At 44.3% G+C, this 19,506-nt stretch overlaps 1 protein-coding gene across 1 annotated transcript; it reads left to right on the plus strand.

The window, feature by feature from the left end:
* The first annotated feature begins 10,620 nt into the window (after nt 1–10,620).
* Nucleotides 10,621–18,664, plus strand: LOC121667219 (protein NDNF-like). Its single transcript, XM_042033666.1, has 4 exons — nt 10,621–11,398; nt 13,451–13,646; nt 15,349–15,482; nt 16,395–18,664. The coding sequence occupies exons 2-4, from the start codon at nt 13,459–13,461 to the stop codon at nt 17,744–17,746; spliced, it is 1,674 nt and encodes a 557-aa protein (XP_041889600.1). The 5' UTR covers nt 10,621–11,398; nt 13,451–13,458; the 3' UTR covers nt 17,747–18,664.
* Nucleotides 18,665–19,506: the final 842 nt, after the last annotated feature.

Here is a 19,506-nt window from a genome sequence, read left to right on the forward strand (position 1 = left end):
GGAAAGAAAAGCCTAAGGAAGGCATCTAGGAGAAAGGAGGCTCTCTCTCTTTTTATCAAACAAAACAGCATCAGCAACCAGATTTCAATTAGCCAGAAGACCTCTGTAAGAGGACTTTAAAACCATGCACGGCTTGAAGGCCTTTGCATCTGCATATGTAAATGCTGATATACACTGATGCTTGTGTAATAAAATGAGTGCACATCCCTCACAAAGTGCTTGGACTACACCAGCTAAAAGACCCTGACAGAAATTGAGCTCTGAGCCCACAGCAGCTCAGTGGGAGTTGGTGACTTTACAGAGCACCTCCAGGAGGAAGGAGGGCTTTATCCTCTGCTTTCAAAGAAGACTCTTATAGTCTTGCAAGCCACATTTGACATCCAGCTTGTCCTACAAGCAAAGAGCAGCTTCTGACTCTCTTTCCTTGCAGCTTCCAGTCTTTTTCCTCCCTGTTAAGCTGGAGGGAGTAAGGACACATCAGTGGAGTGCAGGCTGTTTGCTAACAGGAACAGTCAGGGAGAGAAGTCAAAACTACTGAGGCACTCTTTATCCCCAAAAAAGCTCTTTGCTGTGGGGGAACTGAGAGAGAGCAGGTTTTTCACGGAGGTATCAAAGCCATCTCTTTCCCTGAGCATTAATATAATCTGCACCTGTGCTCTCTCCTCATAGCAGTACAGACTTACCTCCCCCTCAGGCTTTCCAAATAATGAAGGTAGCTGCAGTCTTGGGTCCTCCTGTGGGGACTGCCAACGTGGGAAAGGGTTTTTGGAGAAGTGGAAAATCTCAGGGAAATCTCTTATGTGGAAAGTTAATAGGTAGATACTCTCGAGGCAGCTTGGAGAAATGGTCACACACGTTTCATTTTCATAAGTGGAAAATATGTAGTCAGACTGCCAGATTTCTCAGCCCCTTTTGTGCATTAGGCAGCTACATAGAGATGATGAAAATGTGTGTGTTGGGGGGTTCTGCCTCAAAGATGAGGGGCCCACCTCTGGTTAGGCTGTGCTGCTTGTGGCACTAATCATTTCTTAATTGGCTTTGTAAAATGTGCAATTACGAGCACATTCTTAGCACCTTTCTAAGGCAGAATGGGTTCCCTGGGCCAAAGGCTCAGCTCCATAACCACTCACCCTGTGCATAATTTCCCTGGCAGGAGAAGCCTTGTCAATAATTCATGAGCAGCACTTGCAGATTGAGGCCCTCGAGCACTTTTACTGTTGTTGGGAAGAAAGGAAAATGGGGTCGCTCTGTAAAGGTGTGACGTTTATATAAAAAAAAAAAGCCAATATCGCTTTCAAAATACTTTGTTGGATTGTTCATAAGAGCACAATGGAGCTAACCTGATCATCTGCTCCAAAGTTCAGAGAGCTCCTGTGTGGGCTTCTGAAAGGCAGGAACAAAGCCAGCTTGGCCCAAACAACAGCTCATTTGTCTTGCCCATTTAGACTGCTGACTTTCCTCAGCTGCCTGTTAGTTTTCGTGTCTTCATATGGCTGCAGCATGCATTCCCTGGCTTTGCTTCCATCTACGGCTGCATCAGATTGGCATGCTGGAGTGTGAAGGCAAATTTCATTTCCTTGTGGTCTTGTACTTGAAATATGATGGCAGAGAGACATTATCCCTTGAATGCATTTCACTGACAACCTACTTTGTATTTCCAAGTAGATCCTTTGAGAAAAATCCATTTTTATTTCCCCACCTTTCTAACTCCAACTTCCTTTCAGCATTTTTCTCTGAGCCAAGATGCGTTATCAGATTTTTTTTTTCCCCTCCATCAGATAAATAAGTCAGGTGCATACAGAAGTGAAAAAAGGTTGTTAATCAATTAGCAGAAGTTCCCTGCTGACCGCAGTGCAATCGCTCAGCTAATATGATAAAGATGCTCATCAGAGATGATTATGAAGAAATTATTTCCTCCAGGAATTGGCTGTAGCTTCCCTGACAATACTGCTAGGAGCAGTTTTGGTCAGAGATGTTTTCTCCCAGAGTGCACATTGATCACTGGTTTCCCTAGCAATTGCTAGTTCTACTTCTCTGATTCTTCCTCTATTCCCCTGTGAAAAGGGGATTTATTACCATAAATGAGAACTATAAATCTGGGATACCATACGTCAGACAAGCTCGCCCCAGAAGCCAGGTGAGGGGGGACACATTTGTATTCTTTGGCTTTGTAATGCCAGGTTGTGAAAACAACAGGACAGACCACACATCCATGCATGCTGTGCCAGCCAAGAGTCTGACTGTCAAAATGCTCCCCCCCGGCCTTTGGAGGCAGTGACCTGGAGCTGAAATGGTGTGGCTGTTCCCACTCCCTCCTCTACCTGACCTCCTGGCCCCCTATTCCTCCCCTCATCCCTTTGCCCCTCAGAGAGCAGCCCCTCTCCATGTCACAGGGAGTGCTGCCCCTGCCATCTGGAGCAGCATCCCTATTGCTCCAAGCCTAATTGAATTTGAAGGGAAGTAGGGAGCTGGTCCTGGGGAGAGACATTTCCTGACCCTGCCTTATGACCCTGACTCCTCCCAGTGCAATGTCTGCTTGGAAAATTAAACACCTCCTGAAGCTCTGTTCCTTTTTCCCTCTCAAGCTCAGGGGTTGCCTGCTATTTACCCTGTGGCCCAGCACATCCTGGAATGATGCCTTTCTTCTCCAGCTGACTTCCGCATTAGCTACCACAGAGGAGCCCCTTCTGTGACAGGAACCTCCCACCATCGGCCTGCTCCCAGTCCTGTGCCTCCAGAGCAATGAAATCTGTTTTTTCCCCATGTGGAAGAGTCAGACACAGCCCCCAGCTCCCCTCTCACTCTGAGCTGTAACATAAAAATAAGATCCCAACAGCGTGGAGGAGAAACAGCACCCAAACACCAACAGCTCTCCACGTGAAAGATGCAGGGAATGTCAGGAACTAATGGGTTTCCTTCCTATGGCACAGGCTGAGCCATGCTTATGGACAATCTGTTTTATGGCTGCTGAAATCCAGCAACAAAAAATTTCTAATCATTGCTCAAAGAAAATACAAATGGATGTCAATTAACACATAATCCAGATGTGCTTACAGGTGCCAAGGTTCTGGCACCATCACAACGTTAGGTACCTTATTCTTAGTATCCATCCTAATATTAGACAGACATAAATTAGAATCAAGTCTGACCCAAGCCAAGAACAATTCCATGTAGGAAAGGAACAAGGCAGTAAATTACGTTCACAGACAGAGAAGGAAAGCTCAAGGATTTCCGACGATCACTCCTCTTTGACAACACGTTCACCAAGCCTTTGAGAAAACTTCCACCTGAAATGGTTTGGCCTTACATTACCTGAACTCCCAGGAGGAAACTGGGCTTGGGAGCAAGAAGCCAAGGGGCTGGCAGTGCAGGACATCACTGGGACAGGCTTCTCAAGCCTCTCTGTGCTGAGGCAGTCACAGACTCACAGGATGTCCTGAGTTGGAAGAGACCCACAAGGATCATTGGAATCCAGCTCCCGAGTCCTGCTCCGAGCAGCTCCCTGGAAAGCTGTATACTCATAGGGAGCACTAACAAGGTGGTGAAAATTTAATTTCACATTGAAATCTAAAGACAAGACTCAGCAAGAAATGGCCACTGGCCAAGTGGTAAGATAAATGGGGCCACTTTTAGGAATAAATCTGAAAAGCTGGACACCACACCAGAGCTACCCCAATGTCAGGAACAATTTGTTAACACAGACAGAGTCTGACACACGAGTAGCTGTGTCAGCAAAGGGAGAACACTGAATTAGTCCCCCCGAGCTTGTGGCTGCACTTTCCCTGCACACACATCTCTGCTTCAGTGCAAACCCAGTCCCAGTAAGCATCATGTGAAGGGTGGGGGTTCCCCAAATCCTCTGTGGTCCCGCCTTTGCAGTGGCATCACTGCTGCTTCTCCTGTCAGAGGACACTCCAGATGCCCATCTGGGAGTGCAGGAACTTGGCCATGGGGACTGGGGGTCACCTGAATTCAGCAGAGGCACAGAAAGGGCCATCTCTCTTATCCCTGCCCCAGACAGTTCAGTATGTGCTACTGGAGACACCTTAGTTCCCCCTTTGAGCTGCAGAAACCTCGTGGAGTGATTTAGTGGAGTCTTTCCTTGGGGATGGAGACGAACGGTTCTGGAGTCAGGACAGAGTCACAATTGCTATCCAGGCCATGCTGGGACTCTAATGGATAACCTGCAGTCTGCCACAGGAAAGAGGGAGCACAAGGAAAATGCACAGGAAACCCCTTCCACCAAAGGGCTGAGCTGTGCTCAGCCACTGCTGCTAAAAAACTGCCTGGAAGCATAAATGTTAATGTTATGCCAGATCTGGCACAGAGGCAGAGATTCATTCCATTTCATTATGAAATGATACAAGCACCATAAAGTGTCAGCTTTCAAGTCCATAATTTATAAATTAAGTGTAAATAGCATATTCTGACCTCCTCCCCAGCCACTCATTTATCCTTCCCCCATGAAAAATTAATGAGTCTATAAAATAGCTTGTAAATTTAGAGCAGTTTGGTTTTGTTGTTTTTTTTTTTTTTTTAAATCAACAGAGTGATTTTCACAGAGGCCCTGAAGCATTAGCTGGCTGCAGCCACTGCTGTTAATCACTGGTCTTAGGTGTGCTCCTATGCCCCAGGAAAGGTCTTGCACCTCCTGCTAATATTTCTGATACAGACCAGTGTCAGGGACAAGCTCTCTGAGGTTTTTTAGGCTGTCCTAGTAGAGCAATCCCTGCTTTCCACAGCCTGGCAGGCTGCTTCCTTCAGGGGGTGCTTGAGGACTTAACATCTTATCCAAGACATCAGGAAAAGAATTAGCAAGACAATTCTTAAAATAAAATTTTCTAAGTGGAAAATTCACCCCAGGCAAAACTTTTGGTCTGTGGGAAGGGAACCGAGCACAACCAGACCAGCTACCTCCCTATTTCCACTATGAGGATTCCCTGTGGGGCTCTTCTGCTATGTGGTGACCTTTTAAGCTTTCCTTTGCACAAAAAGCTGCACTGGTCGTTTTGCAAGGCCCTCTACAACTCTGGGAGGGTATTTTGGGGTATTCCTGCCCCTTGGTGCATGCATTTACCAATCCCATGCAAAGATCGGAAAAAAAACCAGGTGACAATCAGGGAGGAACAGGAGACAGGTAAGCTGAGGAACAGATGGGGGCAGGCACAGCATTCCAAGGTGTTGGAATCATGGAGGACCACAATGGATGAGTGCAAAGAACAGGAAACAAACTGGCCTGGAGGTGCCCATGTGGGTGTGAAGGGGCTTTCCACACAGCTGAGGCCATTGCTCAATAAAAATTGTTTCACCGAAATAAACTCTTATTGCTAAGGTCTGTCATGAAATATCCATCATCTCTTTACAAATGAGCAGAAAAAAAGCCCATACACTGGAGTAAACAAGGCAGAAAAAACAAAGCATGGAGAGTACATTTCCTCTCCTATAGCCAAGTATGACCACGCTGAGCATCCTTTCTTCTCTGCAGCCTATCACGAACAGAAAGTTACTGTGACAATTTATGACAAAAGGGGCAGATTTTATTCATCAGATTCCTACAATCAAACATTAAAATCAATACTATTCCTCTGGGGACAAGATGGAGAGACAAACATCATGACTTTATCTATGCTACATGTAAAATACTTGTAATTGAGCAAAAAGCCTGATCTCAAATGCTTAAAATTACATGGCTGGGGCAGCAAATGTGATTGGATTTCTTATAATCGAATCATTTTAGTCCATATGTGGCCCCCAATCTGTTTAGGATTGTTAAAATTCCTGGATATTGTAGTGCCTTCCCCAGAGAACGCCGGGAAGAGCTCTGGCCAGCCTGGACCAGATGGGATGCCAGTGATTCCAGCCAGCAAAGGCAGAAAGGAGGACAGTGGTTAACTCCTCCTGTGCCAGCCACCGCAGAGGAGGGCTGGACAGGGAGATAAATGCAGGCTGCTTTCCAATGCTGCAAGAGGCAGTTTTTATTTCAAAGCTCTCAGGAGCAAACCAGTGTAGCCCACAGGGGCAAGCAAAGCAAGGACCAATTATCACATCCTTCTGAAAAACTGTTCAGCGATGGAGGTGGAAAGTGGGGGTGTTTGCAAACTCCCATGGAAGGAGGGGTCCCAGCAGTCCAGGAGGAAAGTGAAATGCTGTAAATGAAACCAGCACCCAGAAGATGAAAGGCCTCTTGGTCAGGCTGAAGGTGTTTCTAAAAATCTTATGGAGTTGCACAGGATCAGAGAGTATTGAAAGATGCACGAAAGCCAGCGGGGCCCTGCTCAATTTAAGAACAGCCTGGCTGCTCAGCCTTCCCTGGCCCCTCTCTAACCTGACACTGAAAGGAATGACCCAACACTTCAGAACGTCCACCACAGGAAACACTTGAATGCTCCTTGTCCACCAGGCTGGATTAGTTCTATTTATACAAATTTAATCCTTTGTCATGTAAAACAAACAACACCATAGCTAAAAACAAAATACAGGATTACCCTATTAAAACAGTGTAGTGATTATGGACAACACCACTTCATTCTGCTTCTGACTTTCTTAACTGAGATAACCAGCAGTTTTCAGCTAAGCTGGAAACCTCACCTCATTTTTCCACACCTGCCCAAACTGTTATGCTGCTTTGATGACTTCAAGGGAATTCTGTAGGTGTTTTCCAAGGAATTATTTAACAGGACTTTACCTAAAGTCCTGGAAGCCTAGGGGCTATGGTAAAAGGAAAAGGAAATGAAAGCAGCAGCTCAGGACTTTCAATATGTTTTCCTCTAATTCATAGAGGAGCTGTCAGTGTAATACTGACTCCTAGCTGAGTACTTGAAGATCTTTATTTTACACTGAATTTACACTTGTGGAAGAACAGATTTACCCTAAAAATAAGGAATATTCCCATCTCACATCCTACAAGATCAGCTTTGCACAGGAGATAGCCCCAACATTGTATCTATCATTTCTTGACAGACTCATCTGAGCAATTACAATCATTCTTAAAAATACGGAATATAAGAACTGTGAGGAGCAATCAGGTGTCTGTAACATTTATTTTGTTGGTCACTAAAAGATCTTCAAGATTCTCTTTAGTTTCAAAAGCAACAAAAACGATCATTTTCAAATGCCAGCATCTTATCCTGGAGAGGAACTGCTAAGGAAAAACTCAAGTAATGTTAGTGGGTATAAATTATCACTGTGTAATTACCTGGAGAACTTCTCAATATAGATGTGCCATAATGGGAGCTACAGGTCCAAAATGTAGGTCAGTGGCTACAAACCCACTATGTACTGCCAGGACAACCCACCAGCGCCCTAAACAACCTATCCCTGTATTCTCACCTGGGTACAGGCTGCAGGAAAAGTTCAAGTCTGCTTTTGACTTAGAAGGAATTCCCTGTGTCTCCTGCTTATTAATGACTCTGAATAGGAACAGACTTAGTGCTTTTCTCATTTGACAGTTCTTTGCATTGCCAGGATTTGACAAAACCTGGAAGAAATAAAAGCAGCTGCCCCACTAAAGTACCCTCAGTAGTTTTAAGTGCCAGACTTTTGCTTAGGATTGACTTTCACAGCTTCAAAGGAAAGTGTGATTCTTGCTGGAGCCCAGCTGTGTGTCTAGAATTATTTTTTTTTGAGCAATACTAACCAGAAGTACATTAACTCATCAAGGACATACTGGCTCCAGTAACTATCAAGCAATGATTTGGACAACCCCTCCACTTGGGAGGGGATTTTTACAGATATTTGCATCCCCCTTTCCATAGCCATAAGGGCAAGTTAGATTCTTTTGCTAAGAAGAATAGATTGCAATTTGAAGCAGCTGAAAATGCCGAATGTTCCCCCCTTAGACATCCATAGCTACCTCTGCTCAGGACTATGAAGGTAGTTTATACATGAAGATTAATTCAGAAGGCATTTTGCAGGCAGACAAGTAGCTGGGAGCCAAAGACTAACAATTCTACCTCAGTTGTTGTTCATAGAATACATATGTGCATGTGTAAAAGACAGAAAGGGAGAATGCTGCTTGTCTCATAACTCAAAGATTAGATTTCTCATTCCCCATACATTTTTAATTTGCTTACAGAGTTTCATGAAACAGAACTCCCTAGGCTGGGCTGGGGGCATAGGGAAATAGTCTGTGCTTGGGAGTTGCCAGAACTAACAGCCAGGGGCTGATCCAGCTGGGTGGGTGATGGATGGGAAGACAGTGCAGCCCTGTTCCTACTCTCCCCTGTATCACACTGACAGGGAGGACTGGAGCTCTCCTGGCCCTTCCCACAGACAGTTTCCTAATGAAGGTGACCCAACCTGCTCGAAGAGGGGTTGCCAGGGCATGGAAATTGCTTCATCAGAAATACCCATGGTCCATTTTTTGCATCTCCTTGCCAAGTACAAAGCAGCATGATACAATTCCCACAGTTGTGCTCTGTGGGGTGAGCCAGGGTGAGCCTCCAAGCATCCCTGTGCAAGGCATGCCATGAAACAGCAACCGAATGCTGCAGGCAGGGCCTGCTGAGGGACAGTGCTGCCAAGACTGCAGGACACTCCCCTGGCTTGCAGAATCCCTCACCTGAATACAGAGATTTGGACTACAGTTCCAGAAAATGAACATCTGAATCGCCTTTGAGAGCTTCAAGCTAAATCCCCGAGTCTGGCTTTTTGCTCCCATTTCAAAGCAGGTGCTTTGTTTTAGCATTACTGATCTTTTAGCAGAGCCACTACATAACTGAGTATAAATCAAGCGTCTGGTGTCAAAGGTGGTCCATCTCTCACATTTATGAAAGGCGTGGATGGGCAGCAGGGTTGGAACAGAAGTAGGATCTCTGAACAGCCCTCTTGAAGTCACTGACTCAGCTCTGAGGGGAGCAGAGCCTGCTCATTACAGACTCTGTCAACTGAAAAGGCCATTGTACCAATTTTTTGCCAAATCAAGGACTGATTTATCCCTATTGTAACTTCACTGAATTCAGTCAAGCTATACGAGTCATGAATTTTGCTCTTAACTTTCTCCATAGAGAATACTTTTTTGCCCCTTTGATACTGCTTCAGTGAACCTCTGAAAATTTATGTGCACAGATTCTGCTCCAGCAAAGCATGTAAGCACACACAGGAAGTACGTGAGAAATTGTCCAGAGAGGAACTGGATTATATCCATACTTAAAACACCACCAGCCTCTTTCACCTGACATCCTTGCTCATGTTTTGTTCAGTGGGAGACAGAGGGCTCCTTTGAGCATTTGCCTTCCAGTGCTGAAATGATGACCACAAGAAAGACTCCCATTGCCTTCCCTGGAACCTGATTTTTCTGTGAGTAATGGTTTGTTTTGATGGCAATGGGGAGCTTTGGGGAGGACAAGACAGGGAGTCCATCCCATCTACGACATGTCCACTCTGCCCAGATTTAGGGGTTTTACCAGACATGAGTGACATCTGTTTCTGAGATTTGCCCAGAGGTATCCCTACTTAGCACTGGTTGCTGGCCTACAGTTCTCCCTGCTGACTTCCACCCATGAGACCCTCCAAATTCCCAGCAAAAACAGACTGTAGTCCCTGCACCTGCATTGTGACCAATATTTTTTCTGTGAAAATAAGTTTATGTCCTGCTTTCAGGGCACATTTTTGATGCACCTCATCTGACCTACATTACCCTCTTCCAGGCCTGCTCTAGGACCTTACTGGACTTTGCAGCAGCACCTTTCTCTCTTGTTCCTCTTCCATCAGGGAAACAGTTTGGTTCTGGCTAGGTGCTCACATTTTCATTAGTTGCCAGATCTGTTACACAGACTTTACCTGTGCTGGATTTCATACAGAATGATGGTTTGTCTAACAGACCCTGTGCCTGTATCAAGGCTCCCACATGCTGTCCTTTTAAAAAAAGCCCAGTTGCTGAGCCAAACTTTTCGCCAAACAATTCATGAACACCTTAATTATTCCTGCCATCTTCTGCAGTGAGAATAAATGCACTGTAAATATTTCTCTTACATTGGCTGATGAGCAAATTTACATTTTCAGAAGGATCTGCTATGCAAAATCTGTTGAAACCTCTTTCTACTTCTCCCTTATCTGCTCCCCTCTTCTTAGCAAACTTTTAGTATTGGGAAGGCTTAAACAACCTAGCTCCGAATCCAGGGAGACAGTGGTACAGAGTTACTGCAAGTCGCTCTCCAAACACTGGACAAGAGACTTTATTTAAAAATAAAGCCTCCCTACAATATTCTGTCTTTTCCCCCTGGAAAGTGCCTGCCTGGAAGCTCATGCAGCGCCCTGGGGCTTGCCTTTCTGAGCAGGCATCCCCACAGTACTAATCCCAGGGCATCTTTCCTGACATCCCAGGCCAAGAAGTACAAGCAGCATGTGAATCCTGGCCACACACTGCTCTCACTCAGCAGGAGTGGCCTGAAAACAACCATGGCTTTGCTACAACTGCTTTGTAGCCCCAACAAGCAAGTGCTTGGCTTGCTGTGAGCCATTTCACATACACCCTTTTGCTGCCTCCTCCCTCAGCCACACTGCTTTCACATCAGAAATGCTCCCCCAGCCCAGACACTTTTAGAGCTTCTTACACAGCCTCTCCAAGCCAAGAAAACCACTCAGCTCTATTCAGTAGACTCCTGACAGCCTTCAAAAGGACTGCTAATTCCAGTCTGCTTTAAAAATGCAGAGCATTCTCTCCCTTGCAGCTTTTCTGCCTTCCTTGCTTTAGGTCAGCACCTGTTGGGCCCATAAAGCACCACAGCAGAAACTCAGTGCACCTGAAATTATTTGGAGCTTCCACAGTGCTGAGGGCAGGGAGATCCCACACTCCTTGGGATGGAGTGGGCCATCAAGCTGCTAACACAAAAGTAGTTTTCTGGAGGAGAGTGGTGCACCCCTGGCTGGCTTGGACTAAGGGCTGACAAGGGTTAACAGTGTTTGCTCCTCTCTCCATCACACCCCCCTCCTCCTCACTGTGCATTTCAGTCACAGACCTGCTCCCTGGCCAGCCAGTGCTGGGATTAGGCTGCAGAAGCAGCCGGGCTGACACTCGGTGCAGGAGCAGGGTCCTGGGCTCGGCACGCAGCACACCCCAACTGCTGCACAGCTCCAGGAGCAACGCGAGGACTGAAGGAACAACCATCAGCACTTGGGAGATTGCAGAACTGGGCAAGTTTAAAACAACCAACTCAAGAAAATACCAAAATCCTGGCCTTTTTTTTTTTTTTTTTTAACTTTTCTTGAAGGACTGCAAGCATTTTAGTTGCTATGTCTGTTCAGGAGCCATATGGAAAAATCAGTCCTGTCCTGTTAAACTGGTTGCACAGTTTTGATTTTCATCTGCCTAAAGAGATCTGAAAAGTCTATGTTCTTTTATGCTTTTTTGGCAAAGAAAGCAAGTTGTCTGAGGATCATCTGACCAGGAACACAATAGGTAAGCACAGTATTTTTTGTGTGACGTATTTCCAACGGTCTGAGAATATATTGTTTGCGTAACTGAGTGAAAACAACCTTTAGGATGATGCTCTCTTTGGGATAAGCTGATTATAGGTTTGTTGATTGCTTGGTTTGTTTGTTTTCCTGGACAAGAAAAGCTGAGCTGCTGTGGTATCAGTGTGGTTTGCAAGATCCTGTCATTTAAACAGCAGAAAGACTTTTTTTTTAAGTCCTCTCCAAAGCACAGAGCAACTCAGATTCCACTGTCAAAGGTAAAGCAAAATATTTGGGGTTATATTTTAAATCTGTTAGCTATAATTAGACTACAAGAATAACAAAGTGGCAAAGTGACTCAGAGTCATAAGGAAAAGCTCTAAGAGCATTAAAACAGAATTGATTGGAAATTATAACTATTCTTTCAACTTGTTCAGATGGTTGTTTAAGCCTGCATTCAACCAGGTGCTAAAATATTACAAACAAGCAGAGAATAAACCAACTTTGTCTGGACGTTGAGAGGGACATTCAGATGACCTGGTGATAATAATTTCCATAATCATCTCACTGATACTAAAGATGTGCTTGACTATGGGAATCCCAGATTCTGTACATAAAAACCTACAGATGTGTTCAATGCTATATTTAAATGTGCATGTTTGAAATGGATTTTAAAAGGAAGGGGTCCTTTTATAAAGTCACTTTAACCGCAATGGACAGCGGGTCTGCTGAACTGGAGATTTGACCGCCTAAGATCTTCCCCACTTTCACAGGCACTATGGGGAAAGAGCTAATCTCAGAAAGAAATAAAAATCTCTTAAGAATTGAGCCTTTGTCCTGTATGTTTTCTCCTACCACCAACCAATAATCAGATTTAACCAGGATCTTTGCTCCTTGCTGCTGCTAAGATGCAATAGGCTACTTTTTCCTCAAAAAAGGGATCTCGCTCACAGAGCTCCCTCTGCTTTCCAAATCCCTGAGCTACAGCTGGCACCTGCATTAAAGGTCTATGCCCTTTCCACTTTCATACTTTCTGAAACTGCGTGTGGCAGACAAAAGAGTTGTAAGCATAATCGATAACTGCACATAGTGCACTGTCAAAACTTCTCGTCCTAACTGGAGTCTCCTCCTCTGTGCAGCTCTGGGCAATGCTCACACCAGTTTAAGTAATGCCAGTATTTGCTGGGGCCTGGTTTTGTGCTTTTCTTTCATAGATTCCAAGCTGATAATAAGGCCTGTTGAAAAAAAAGGGACATAACTGGTTTTTTAAAATCTCTTGCCACAGTGAATACAATACAGTTGTAACAGTTCCAGTGAGCAGAAAAAGCTGAGACAGGCTGGAAGTGGTGCAGGTATGAGAACGATGGGCAATACAAAACTCTAAGAACAAGATTACTGCCCTACAGTGATAAAGCCTTCTTCCAAATGAGATACACAGAGCTTAAAATCTAAGTACCAGTTCAGGGATTCTTATCCAGGATTCTCCACCTTTGACCAAACAGTATCTTACACAGCTCTGGATAAGTTATACTGATCCTCTTATCTACACGCACCTACAATCACAGTGGACAAAATAAAAATTCAATGATCTCTGATAGAACAGCAAGAGCAGCAATGGTTGGGATGTACTGATCTCCTGTGAGTTTTAAAGGGACAGTTCCATTACAAATAGCTCAGCCTTGAAATTTAGTAAGTGAACGCCACAAACTAGAAAAAAAAAAATTGTTTAAATGTAATTCTTCACTCATTCTGAAAGCAGTAAAAAGATTTGTTTGAATAACTGTGATGTTGAACTTGTGCTCCATTGACTATACTTTTTCCTATAATCAAAGACTTCATAGTTTCTGCAATTAAATCTTTGCAGAGAGATCCTCTGAGGAATATTTCTGTGAACTTTAAACAATTTAGCAAAATGGAGACTGGCACTATATTTGAATGCCTGTCTTACTGGGATTACTGGGATACAAATACCAGGAAAGGCACAGAAAGAAAGGGTCACATTACTTTCTCTCCTATGGCAGCCGTTTCTGTTCACTTTTGTCATCTCACTTTGCAGTACTGAAGATGTCCTGGTTCTGGCTTTATCTTCCTCTCCATCTTCTCATGGCGACTTCTTTGTGCCATTCTACAAAAGCAGCCACCACCAGTTCCCAACAGAGCTTCAAGACCAATCTCTTCAATTTCTACCACTCCCTGATACTGGCAGATGGTAAGGAAACTACAGTTCACCTGCTGAAGGATATACCCAAAAGGTAAGAGCAAATCAGCCACTGCTACTCCCAGATATTTCCCCATGTCACTGATAATTGCATGCTACCAGTGCAAGCCAAGAATCCCTCTGCACCTGCAGGGCTCTGTCTGTGCACACTGAATTGCCAGAAAAATGCCCCACTCCTCAAGTGTCATTACACTGCCCAGGATATGGAATGAGCCTCTGAGATGAGGTTTAGCTTCCTGTAGACATTTCAGCAGCTTTCTGTGTTGTTTGTCAGAGAAGCAGCAGAACTGATACAGGACAGGTGGGCTCCAGCAGCGAACAGTTGTGTCACAAACAGCCCAGCTTCAGGTCTGCAGAGACAGCAGCCATCCTACATTCATGGTGAAATACAACCATGTTACCTAGCAAATTAACTACCCCAAAAATCAGCAGAATAGCCACACAGACATCTGGAAAACTTCTGCCACTGTCCTGCACACTAAAAGTCTTTTTGTTGAATGGCAATACAATTTGCTGAGATCAAAAGTGCTTTGCATGTGGAAATTCCACATTCTTCACCTTCCTAAACCATCTGCAAAGTCTTCTGCCATACCTAGATACGTAGGTGATCTAGATACTACAACTGGCACTGCATCTGGGCAGCAAAGATCAATCTACTTGTTTGGGAAGAGATGCACTTTGGAGAGAGAGCAGCAAATACAGATTTTGACATACACCCGAGTGGTCATGGAGCAGAGGGTGAGCCAGATTGCTCAGTCTTCATATGCATTGCACAGAAAAACTGGAACATGGCACATGTTATATAATGTGACCAGGAACAGAATAAGGACCTCTCCTCATTAAAGGAAAAGGGGTACTGAAATTTTAAAGAAAAGGGAATTTTTCTACGCTCTTGTGGCATAACATTAAGACTGCAATTAGGAAGCAGTTTAGCATGATCAGGAAGGTTTTTTTGAACCCCAGTCATGCAAACAGAAACACAAGAGATGACAAGTTTTAGCTTAAAGACTTGAGAATGTGAAACTGATTCCAGTGAAGCTTCATTCTGGCCTAGTAGCCATACCCTGAAAGTAAGCCAGACCTCCAGGCTGACAGGATCTATCCATAATGACTAGGTTTGTCTCACTGGTGAACAACAAAAAAACCCTTGAATTGCCAATTGCCTTCATTTCAGTGCAGAGTGAGGCACCCAGATCCAAACATTTCTGTGGCCAAGTCCAAACATTGTACAGTCTGTATAAAAACAACAGAAATAAAACAGAGCAAGACAGGAGGTTGGGCTTTTTTAAGGCAGGAATCAAAACCTGACCAAGGAGACTGATGTCACTTTGTACTGCTCATGCACATGAGGTAATTAAGGTAGAACCACCAACAGGTGGTTATGGAGACAGCAGTCAGCTAAATCACATCCATCATCCAAAATAACCAGCTAAGGACAAGATACAATGTTCACCTGAAGTGCAAAAAAAAAAACCTCAGAGGGAAAGATACTGCCTAAGCTAAATAGATAAAGCTTCTAGCAAATACTTGTGGAATAGGAAAAAACTCCACAGCATGTTTTCATTCTGCATCTGAAGGCTGCAGACATTCACCATCCCTTTGTGTGGACACACCCCAGAGAACAGTCATTTCTACCCAGAGCACAGTGGCCCACATCAGAATGGCTGATTACAAGGAGTTTCAGGCAAACTTGAATTCCCTGATACATTTCCCTCTATTTCTATCCACATTCACAGGTACTACTTTGTTTTGGAAGAGGGCAGGGTCCTCACCCCTTTCTCAATAACAGTGACTCCCTGTGATGTTCCCATCGAGTGGAGGATACTTGTCTACAAGTCTCCACCAGGTTTCCCAGGAAAAGCAACACCAGGTAAGGCCTTTGGTCTGCCTAAGTAGAGGCAAAGAAAGCACAAGTTACTCATACATAACTGTGTTATAGGAAATTTCCCACAAGCCCAAACATGCCATGGTTCCCTCTCCGGTGAGCTGCCATGGACTGACCCTGTCCCTATGGGTGAAACATGGGAGAGGAACAACTGCAGGTCCTCCAGGCTGCACAAACAGATCAACTTCCTAAGTGTTGGTACTGGGCCAAACTTCCCGCTGCTGCCTCAGTCATTTTTCTGTGGCTTAGGCTGCTTGAGACAACCATTTGCTCCCCACGCGAAGCAGAGAAGATTTAGCCATTTATTCTTGCCACACCTACCACAGCAGTGGGTAATAAATTGCCTTTACTCTGAAAGGCAATTCCTTTCCCTTGCATGATTTTTTAAATTAATTTTTCAAATTAAAAATCTAAAAGCTGCCATTAACAAGTTCTTACCTAAACAAGTACACCTGACTGATGAGAACAAATTCTACTCATTTGAATTGATAAGTTTTCCCTCTTCATGAGACAACAGCCTAAAACTAATCCAAAGAAAAGAACCTATCATAGAAATAATGAGTCTCCTTAAAGAAAAGTACCCTAAGAGACAGCAAATAGAAGAAGAAAATTGTAGGGGCATCAGGCACGATACAAGTCAAGCTTTTGTAAGTTGTGGTTTCATAATTATAGTATTTTTGAAAACATAATTCTACAGCTGCACTGCTAAAATAACAGCTCCTCAAATTTTATTTTAATAAATTGCCAGTAGCAACTTATTTTTACTAAAACATATTTTTAGTTATAATTGCTGCTTTCAAGAAGAAAATACAATGTTCCCTAACAATAAAACTTGTATGATGTGCTTTATTTCACATCTTTTAAAACAGAAGTTACAAGTCTGCTTTTTGCCTGCAGGTGACCATGATACACAAGAGGTCTCAAAATCTCAGAAGGCTCCAAGCATGGTGTCCACCATCTTCAACTACAAGGGAAATTCTGTAGAGACTTACATGGGAATGTCTTCCCATTCTGCCGTTTACCTGCTGGAGTTCTTATCCACCGAGCGAGACACGCACATCACCGTGTACTTAACAACTGACACAACGTCTGGGCACCTCTACCCAGAGCTTCCCATGGACCCACGCATAGATGTGATTGGCACTGGCCACACAACGGTGACTCTGACCTGGAAACACAGCCCTTCTGTCTTGCAGCACAGGGAAAGCATCCAGTACTGTCTCCTGGTTAATGAAAAGCACAACTATAAGAGCTTATGTGCTGCTGAGACAGCAATCAGATCCTCTGGAATGAAGCTGCCACCCACATTAGCTCTGTCCCTCTCTCCATACCTTCTGGAGCCACAGCAGGTGATGATATTGTCCAACAGTGAACTGAGCATCATCAACAAAGTGAGCAGTGGGGAAGTCAGGCAGGTGTGCATGGGCACCAAGAACACTTACACAGTGCCCAATCTCAGCCCCAGCACTCAGTATTACTTTGATGTTTTTATTGTCAACCTCCTCACAAATGCCAGCGCTGCATACACCGGGACATTCGCCAGGACCCTGGAAGAACCTGAACCCAAGGTGACAGAGCTGAAAGATGGCAAAGTGATTCATGTGGTCCTGGATGGGAAAAAGCAGAAATTCTACAGTCTGCAGTACCAGGCGAGGCACAAGAAAATCCACTTCACCTTTCAGTTGTGTCGGGGCCAAATACGGGTTCACATAACAAGGAACGGCAAAACAGTGGCATCGGAAAATCTCTCTGGGCTGAGGTATTTGTCCCTGAAGGGAAAGTTGCTGGACACCTATTTGGTGCAGCTGAGGTCCACAGAGGAATCTAACTCTTCTGTGAAGGTACAGGCATCCCCACATTTCCACAAGCCCTTATTCCCACTTCTTCCAGAGAGCTTAAAAATCAAATCCTTCAGTAAACTGAGAACATGCAGGTCTGTGACCATTGCCTGGCTGGGAACACAAGAAGAGAGCAAGTACTGTGTGTACAGGAAAAGGATTGAAGAGGATCAGATTTGGGGGGAACTGCAGAGTGCAGACAGGTGCTCCGGGCCTGAATCTCGGCACAGATCAGAGAAAGTGCTGTGCAAGTACTTCTATGATCTAAACCTCCAGCGAGCTGTCACCACAGAGACCATCAAAGGCCTGGAGGCAGGGACATTCTACTTGTTTGATGTTTATCTCTTTGGGCCATCTGGCATCCCTGTCAGATATCACAGCAAAGTTGTGAAGACCAGGAAAAAATGTTGACGGTTTTAAAGGAAAGCTTTGAAGTGAGTGAATGAAGGTTATTATCAAAATCTACACCACTCCAAGTCAAAGGCCCTGCAGTTTGAACCATGCTGACACAAAAAATTTAAAGGCAGAAGAACAAAAAACCACCTTAGATAATTACACTTACATCTCCTCTCCTGTGTAAGGTGGGGTGCTTTATTTCTTCTCTTGTCTCATTCAAACATTAAAAACAGAGCTGTGAAACAAACTCATATGCATGGACATAAAATAGCCCAAGAGAACCCATGAGAAATAGATTGGTTACCTAAAATGCTCCTGAAATTCAGCACAGAAGTGATGGAAAATGCCTCACAAGAAGCACACATCATTTTTCAAGTCCCAGAGTTTTCTACTTTCCATAACTCATTCAGCTAATGAGGAACTGAGAGACCCCACAAATCCAACTACTCTTGAGAAACAGATTCCTCACTGCTTGAACAGGAATGGAGGCAAAAAGAAATTGAAAAAGCAGTGGAACTGATGTATAGCTCCTTCAGTAAAGCAGGCTGAACTACATCTTCCCCTATTGCCCACGTGTTTGCTTGGTTTCGTTCCTACAGAGAAACTGTGCTTGGTTAGAAACAGACAAAATTCAGGCCAGGAACTGGCTCTGGATCTGGTTTTTCTGGGGAGTGTACAAATACACTGCTGTGCTACTGCCCATGGAGGAAAGCAGCAACTGAGGAATCTTGCCATAGAAAGATTTATCATCTCTAGCCTCTGATATCGAGCTCATCTCTACGACTCTGTAACTCCTGACTGTAATATATTCATTCTTTGCATCCTCAAGCCAGCCTATATCAATGAATGCATTGCTTTGACAAAATTAAATGCAATTTTCCTATTAAATATCATGGAGAAAAAATATTTGCAGTAAAAATTCTGACAAATGCATTTTGATTGTCTTGCTTCCTTGACTACCTTTCTTACATGGTCTGAGTGTAAAAAAAAAAAGAAAAAACAAAAAATCAACTCTTCATAAAAAACTGTCACACTCAACTTCAATTATCAGTAGAAAACATTTTGCACATAGGCTTGTGGCAGGCCTGGAATCTACCTATGAAGAGATGCAATAGATGCACTAACCCAGAGGCTGCCAGAGAAATCTTGCCTGCAGTAATTCTTTTTCCTCTACAACTACACTAAATGCATACGTAAATGATTAAATCCATTATTGTGTATTTGAGTCATTCTCTTGCAATTCAGGGTCGTCAAAGCTCCAGTTTACCCTGAGTAATTATTACATCCAAGCATGTTTGGAGGCCCTTGGTGAGGACTGAATCAGTCCCGTGTGCAGGCCGAGGGTTGTGTCTCCTGCTCCAAAGCCTCTCACAGCCCTGTGCACCCTGTTTCAGTCACCCTGTGACTATTCAGCCCCAGATGGGGGCTCAGGGCCTTCCCTGCTGCAATATCTGGGCTTGGCTTGCATTTCTGCAGGCACTGTTCTGGACTCAGCAGTGCCATGGCAGAAGCCACGTGCTCTGCAGCCTCCTGTCCACACTCCACAGGCCTTTTGGCTAATTACAGGGGCTGGCAGCTGCTCTGCCTTCATTCCAAGGCACGCTCTCGCTTCGTTTGCCTCCTGCCAAAAATAGTCTGAGCTCAGAGAGCAACAAAGGTCATCTCCACTTGGAAATCTCACTGTCTTCTGCCTTCCTCCTCAATTTCAGGCATTTATATTCTGGATGAATTTCACTTAGATGCCCTACAACTGGCTGTAATAACAACCATAATTG

The sequence above is a fragment of the Corvus kubaryi genome, unplaced genomic scaffold, assembly GCF_017639235.1.
Source record: "Corvus kubaryi isolate FWS band 111438036 unplaced genomic scaffold, C.kubaryi_AGA036_p1.0 37357, whole genome shotgun sequence".
NCBI lineage: Eukaryota > Metazoa > Chordata > Aves > Passeriformes > Corvidae > Corvus > Corvus kubaryi.

What these genes read in the sequence shown, in the direction of transcription:
- LOC121667219 (XM_042033666.1), top strand. Translation starts at nt 13,459, where the DNA reads ATGTCCTGGTTCTGGCTTTATCTTCCTCTCCATCTTCTCATGGCGACT. An exon ending in CTGAAGGATATACCCAAAAG is followed by an intron (nt 13,647 to 15,348) that starts GTAAGAGCAAAT and finishes CCACATTCACAG; the next exon opens with GTACTACTTTGTTTTGGAAG. An exon ending in CCCAGGAAAAGCAACACCAG is followed by an intron (nt 15,483 to 16,394) that starts GTAAGGCCTTTG and finishes TTTTGCCTGCAG; the next exon opens with GTGACCATGATACACAAGAG.